Below are 7,214 nucleotides of genomic sequence, written 5' to 3'. Positions count from 1 at the left end.
TATTAATCCACGTTCCTTGATCAATAGCACTAGATTTATGAACATCACAGCAAGACCCTACTCTGAATTTCTGTACGCTCTAATTCTCTTCTAGATTAGCAGCGCTATGATAAATTATGCTGTGTTATGGATACGTTTCTGGTCCTTCAAGGTTATATAACATTCAATATGCAGTAGAAGAGCGAAGACAACTAAATTCAGGTCAGGACACAGCAGGAGGTTTTCCTTTTCATGTTTGATCCAGAGCGGTCACTTCTGCAAACTCATTAAGACTGAAATGCAAATGATCTCTTTTAGGATATTTCCCTCTCTCCCTCTTTTTTTTAAGAAAAAGGCAATTATTGTGCTTCCAGTTACTGTAAAAGAAAAATTTTACGCCAGAACTGTGCAATCGAATCTAGTTCTGCTCTTAACTAGCACATATTTGATTCCATTGTGCATGGTTTAGATGTTTAGATGTTTGCCAACAGGTCCAGCAATGACACCACGTCCGGCACCTAATTGCACTGGATTGTGGATTAGTTTTTCTTGTGCTGATGGTCACTGTCAAATACCGATTTAACCTCAAATTATTGGCAAATGAGAATGTTATGCTTGTTTTTGCATTGGAATTCTGGTGTTTAGACACACAGAGCTGGTTGCCAAAACAAAGAATAACTGAATTACATGAAAACCCCAATTAAAACAGGGAAATCCTTCAAATATGTGACGTGTATAAAACATCTTCAAATACAGAACACTGTAAGTTTTTCAACTTCAGGCTTATATTGTTTATGGACATTTTGTAGAGTTAATTTAGAATAAGCATATTTGTACATGCTTCGTTCTTATGTTTTCTAGCAATAAACCTGGCAGTTCACAGCTAATTTTCATTTGATCTCTTTTAATTTACATTAATTTGGCAGAAGCTTTTATTCAAATTGCCTGCATTCAATGTATGCCTTTTATTAATACTGGTGTGTTAACTGAGGGCAAAATCCCTTTTTCAGACTGTGTAATGACCATTTTATCAGTGTTCTTTCTGTGATTAGGTTGATTTGCCAAGGCCTAGATCTTTATTATTAAAAGACCTTTTTTTTATCAGAAATATAAAGCCTGTCTTTAGAGAGAGAGATAAAATAAATGTTTTACATTTTTAAACATTGTTCCAGCATAATTTTTTAAGTATAATCAAATTGGCTGTACAGGTCCTGACTAGTGATAAATGATCACTTATAACAAAAACGTTTAACTTGAATTATTTTGATTATTTATTGATTGCGTATTTTTACACAGTGTATGATCTTTAAATGCTTGTTCTTCATTAATGCTTTTATTGTTTTTGCTTGCTCAGCCCTATAGAAAAACTTCCCTGGTATTTTGCATATGGCTGTTGTCCTTCTGAAACCTTGTATCTCCATATTTCATGATTTTTATTTTTTTGCCATATATCATTATTGTTAGTCACCCTTTATGTTTGTCACTGCGTTTTGCAAATATCTTACCAATAATGTCAATAAAATTCTGTGTTTTTTCCATTTCCTGAAAGACTTGGACATAAAAGGTTTCGGAAGGACAGCGACGATATGAAGACTTAGGCATGCAAAAAAAAATACATTCCCACAATTTGTAATTGCATCACATCAGCCTTGTTACATGCATTATCTTCACTTTACAACTGAAAAAAGATCTTAAAAATATGAAAATTGTATTGTAGTAGGCAGCTAGTGTGACTGTGTGTGTTTTCTAACAGTAAACTTGGCAGTTGCCCTCTCTTCATAATTTCCATTCATTTACATTTTTGCATTCAGCAGCGCTTTTATTCAAAGCAACTTACAGTGCATTGAGTGTATACATTTTATCAGCATGTGTGATCTGAATACAACGAGTTATTCAGAGTATAAGGATCATATCTGTTCATTTTTAGATTTGCTGTTGATATATTGATCACTTCCTGCATGCTTTCCTTCTTAAAATTAAATTAAGTCTCAATTTTTATTTCACACACATATAATGGTTCGACAAAAATCCTGACATGGTAGATACTTTAATTTTCCAGACTTTGTGCTTTTTTATGTTAATTACAGAAATACATGACTTGTTTTTGCCTTTGCCAGAGCTGTAGCAATACAGCCTTTTCATTTTGTAAATAGGCCTATAGAAAATATGAAATAACCAAGTATTAAAATAACTGCACACAGTTTGCAATAAAAAACGTCTGCACTCCAATGCCTTCATTTTAAAACTGAAAGGTTGTATTGTTATCCTAGGAGCGTGTGTGCGCGCGAGGCTCGGTTTTCCGCTACAATCTGGAATGCGGCCAGTCCCGTCGTCTCTTGCTCTCTCGCTCTCTTTTGAATCCACATTCGAGTTCCAGTCCAAAGCCTTTGATCTTTCTCGCTGTGTCTCCTTTACCCGGAAGAGAACCCTCATTTTCCCTCTCAGCTGGGATGAAGGCGCGCGTGGAAATGTTGGCCCGTCTCCATCCTCATACCAAATATGGTCATACAAAGGCTGGGGATGAAAGAGGCCGCCGCCGCCAGATCAAAGGAAGCCGCGGCTCCGCCCACAAACCCCACCTCTGCCTGCCTTATAAAGATCTGCCTCCTGCTCCAAACTTATTCTCACGCAAGCCACAGAAACACTTCCCAATGTTTTTCTTCCCTCTTCTTGTTTTTGGCTACGTCGAGGGAGGGCCCCATGAATTTAGCCCGGTTTCATTTAGCCCATTAATCTCGAACACATTTTGTAGCTGCTTTTGCGTTTACGGTTAATTCATCGCGTAAACACAAAATAATTTCCTACACCGTGGTTGACATGATAATATTTAAATATGCTTAAAAAATAAATGAAATACTGCTAATTACGGATTCGTTACATTTTTTACGCGACTGTGATCGATTTTCCCCGTCACAACGATTGCTATGTATTCATATGATTAAAAATGTTTTAATTTGTCCTTATTTTGTAAATTATGTTACTTTAATAATTTGTAATATAAATGCAATATTTTTCTTATTTTACAACCATTTTATATGATAAAAAAGGTTTTAGTTTGTCCTTATTTGGTAAATTATGTTACTTTTATAATTTGTAATATAAATGCAGTATTTTTCTTATTTTACAACCCTTTAAACCAAGTGAAAATGCATAGAATTTAACATCGGATGATATAGTGTTTAAATAAAATTAAAAACATTTTAAAACAAAAAAAGATATCAAAATAAGAATTCGTATAGCCTATTAATATAACTTCAAATAGTGATTCAATCAAGTACAAAGCAAGACTGCAAGACCGCACTGTTTTGTAAAGAAATGGACAACAAAAATGAGATGATTTTTTTTAACACGCCCCTGCCTTCATATACACACAAGCAAGTGTCTGGATCTTTTCCAACTGAATTTTATCCTCCTTTATAGCTACATCTGTAAACAAATAAGACAAAAAATATAAATGCACGAATCTTATTTTCCAACGTACAGCAGATCGATGTAACACTTGGAGAATCAGGTGATTGCTGTTATTTTCTGTCAATACGTAACAAAAAAATTTCGTTTTTCTATTTTTGAAATAATGATTTAATGATACAAACGCCTCCGTATTTCATGCAGGACATTCTATCACGGCGTTTACAGAATATTGTTTGAGTTTGCTGAACACCAACCTTCACGTTTACGACAATCCCAAAATTCTATAGTGGATTCAGTGTTTTCTACCTCCTCGCACTCATTTTTACCTCTCTGCCTATTTGTTGTAAAATATGTATAAAATCCCCCTTTACTTTCGTCGGGAGAGCCAGTGTGTGTGTGGTGTCAATCACAGCGGCGGCTTGTGTTTCATCTCTATACTCAGTCAGAGATCAGGGGGAGGAGTACAGCACTACACTCTCTCCAGCTCAACATTACTCTCAGTCTCTGCTGGGCTCACTTCTGAAGAGGGACACCTTTTACAACTCAAAAAAACCAAAAGGGAATGACATACAACAACTTTTTATTTTCTATTTTTTAACCACGGAAACCGTCGAGACTGCGCTGCATTCATCCCAACTTTAACTTCTGTCATTGTTTCTTTTTATGTACACCGAAGGAGCCGCTATTTACCTTCAACACCCGCTAAAAACCGACCAGCGATTTGTATATTTCCCACCTGGATTCACCGCGTTACGCAAGTACGCGCACCCCGTTGCCGTGTGCCGAACGCTCACACGCGCGTTTGGAGCGCGCACGCCAAAAGTACACAGGGTCCTCTGTGGCACGCTTTCGTTCTGGGCGTTTTTAGGGTGAGGAGGACTTTCAATTCACCCGAAAAATGCCGCAGTTGTCGGGCGGAGGAGGCGGCGGGGACCCGGAGCTCTGCGCCACCGACGAAATGATCCCGTTCAAAGACGAGGGGGATCCGCAGAAGGAGCAGATCTTCGCGGAGATCTGTCACTCCGAAGAAGAGGGAGACCTAGCGGAGATCAAATCGTCTCTGGTCAACGAGTCGGAGATCAGTCCAAACAGCAACAGCCACGACGTGAGTATCAAACACACGGGAAGCTCTCGTGGAAACTTTACCGGCCATCGACAGGACGACTCACGATGTGCAGTTTTTGAGAAGTTGGGATTTGTGTTTATAATTTGTAGCCATGTTGCAAGTTGATGTTTTCACCTCTGTCCTGTTGGCGTGTGTGTGGAGCTGCACGTGTCGACGACAACAAACTTATTTTGTTTGTGAACGAGGAAAGAGAAAGTCACAGGGGTTTGTTGTCAGTGTTTTTTTTTTTTATTAAGCACACAAATTAAATGGTTTTCCAAACGAACAATTACTCAAATAGATTAGAAATGAATTAACATTATTGAATAAAATAAGATATTCGCAGGGATGAATAAAGAAATTCTTAATAAAAGAAAACCTGCTACGTACGCACGAATACGATATTTCTGATATTCACACGTGTTCATCTATTCACAAGTGATTGTAATATTCTGTTAAATAGTCAAAGTGCAGTGATTTATATTTTACTTTTCTTTCTACTAAGTTTTAGTCTATTTATTGTCGTTAGATTAAATGAAAAGAAATTAAAAGAATTAAAATGCCTTAGAATTTTGTCAGACGGTTTTGTGTGACCTCCGTTTATTCGATTTCAGTTCAGTTTTCCGCGATTCCCATTTTTTTCTATTACTACTTTCTAGTAAAATGAATTGGAAAAATAATCAAATGCGTGCGTTTGTTAATGAAATGTATTTCCTCCTGGCATCAACAGCATGCAGGGTTATATCATGGCATGCCTACGAACAAAGTGACGGGCTGCATGTTAATTGGGAAAGCGGTTCAGATCTCAGACTCTGCTGGAAGGCGCCCTGAGGGAGCTGAACTCTAAATGGAGTTTATTTCCACGCACCTCTGATTCATAATGCAGGGGAAACAAGAATAGTTGCAAAGCTTTTATTTTATTTTCACGCTTGTGGTCACCACACCAGACAGTCGCTGTGTTTGACACTCGTTGACTGTATGGTTGCTTTCTGCTAATGAAAAATGAAATCAAAACGGGCCCTTTCTTGTTAACGTTTGATTGAACGTTCTTTGTTGAACAGAAATGCTGGGAAATATATTTTGCTATTCCCTTGGTGTGTTTCAACAGTGACAATTACATCAGAAAATAAGCTGTTAATATCTGTCTTCTACATTTTTGAACAGGCAGCTAGACAGTCCCAAATACCACCAGACTCTTATGAGAAGCACAGGGACCATCCGGATGATGGTAAGTGGTATGAAAATGTGTGTAATATTGTTAATTCCGTTCAGAACAAATACATTCAGTGGTGCCAATGAATTTTTAGTGAGTCACATGCTCTACAAAGTCATGCCGTTGTTATTCTTACATGGGTAGACAGTTTACCAGTGGTAAAATATGGCTTGTGTTTGCTTTTTTTTTTAAATCAAACTTTCTGTCCATATTTGTTTCTTTATGACAATGTTCATTTTTTCGAAGCAAATACGACACGTTATTTTGACGTGCTGATGTAATTAATTTATTGGCTGTTTTAACATTCTTTATATAACATCTTAGTGTTAAAAATGTGGCATTCCACGATCTGTTTGTATTTGACACGTAGCGACACGTGCCAGGGAAACTGGGAAGTGCCCCATCTTCCTGTGACACTCCGGTTTCCAAACACACCGTCTGGGACGCTATTGTCAGGCGCAGCATGTTGCTGTGATGGCCCGGAGTTCATTTGATCTCTGTTTGCACCCGGGTCTTTTTTTACAGGGTGCTAGGGTCGCAGTGAAGTGACTTGATTGTCTTCGTCCCATTGTTCTCCGCTCGCTGTGAATTAGGATGCAAATTTTCAGCCAAACACTCCGCTGGCTTCAGAACGACCCCCCTGTTTTAGATACTGTGAGAAACGGCAGGCTTTCCTGTTTGGTTTGGGGCATCTTACATAAAAAAATAGGTCTGGTGCTGTTTTCTGTTAATTGTTGTTGATTGGCACAAAGGGACTTTTTCTGTAGTTCAGCTGGTAGAGCATGATACGAACAGTGCTAAGGTCATGAGTTTGAGACCCACCGATTGCACATACTGTAAAAAATAAACAAGCTCATCTCATCTGTTGAATGCACAAATGTGAAAATAGAAGTGAATGTTAACAGGCTACATGCAAAACTCATGCAAACTTTTTTTGCGTGACATGATCACAAGTGCAATAGCGGACTATAATTTAAATCAACAATCAAAGTGATCTTGTGTTCTCTTCCAGGCAAACTCCAAGATATGTACTGCAAAGGGCATCCGTACCCCAGTTACCCAGGATACATCATGATGACCAATATGAACAATGAGCATTACATGAACAACGGCTCTCTCTCGCCTCCCATTCCCAGAATGGTAAGTGTTACCTGTTCACTCTTCAGCCCTGTTTTTTTTAATAAAGATATCGCCTCTTAAAGAACCATAAATGACAGTTTTTCCAAAACATCTTCTGTAATCACGTACAGCTCCGAGTTGTGATGTTAGTGACCAATTGGCAGCGTGACTGTGACTAATGTTGTGACCCATATCTGAGCAACTTCGTTGAGGTGCATTTCTTATATCATCTATACGGTCCACTGTGGAAAACGAAGAAAAAAAACAATAACACTTGTTTGGATGGTTGCTTTGAAGAGAGACAGAATTTTTCGTGTGTCTTCGCCGTGCATCTGTCCCCGTCGCAATGATTCTATAAATCGTCCGCTGGTGGGGGTGGGATGGATA

At 38.2% G+C, this 7,214-nt stretch overlaps 1 protein-coding gene across 1 annotated transcript in view; it reads left to right on the top strand.

Moving 5' to 3' along the window:
• Positions 1-3,829: 3,829 nt before the first annotated feature.
• The window catches only part of lef1 (lymphoid enhancer-binding factor 1), a 47,263-nt gene continuing 43,878 nt past the window's right edge, over positions 3,830-7,214 (top strand). The window contains exons 1-3 of the mRNA XM_057331198.1: positions 3,830-4,495; positions 5,660-5,723; positions 6,721-6,848. Of these exons, the coding sequence (XP_057187181.1) occupies positions 4,289-4,495; positions 5,660-5,723; positions 6,721-6,848 (399 nt within the window). The 5' untranslated portion in view covers positions 3,830-4,288. The remainder of the gene's footprint in view (positions 4,496-5,659; positions 5,724-6,720; positions 6,849-7,214) is intronic.

Source organism: Triplophysa rosa, linkage group LG4 (genome assembly GCF_024868665.1).
Source record: "Triplophysa rosa linkage group LG4, Trosa_1v2, whole genome shotgun sequence".
Classification (NCBI taxonomy): domain Eukaryota; kingdom Metazoa; phylum Chordata; class Actinopteri; order Cypriniformes; family Nemacheilidae; genus Triplophysa; species Triplophysa rosa.
Note: the sequence above shows the minus strand (reverse complement) of the source record. Positions and strands in the feature narration are given on the sequence as shown.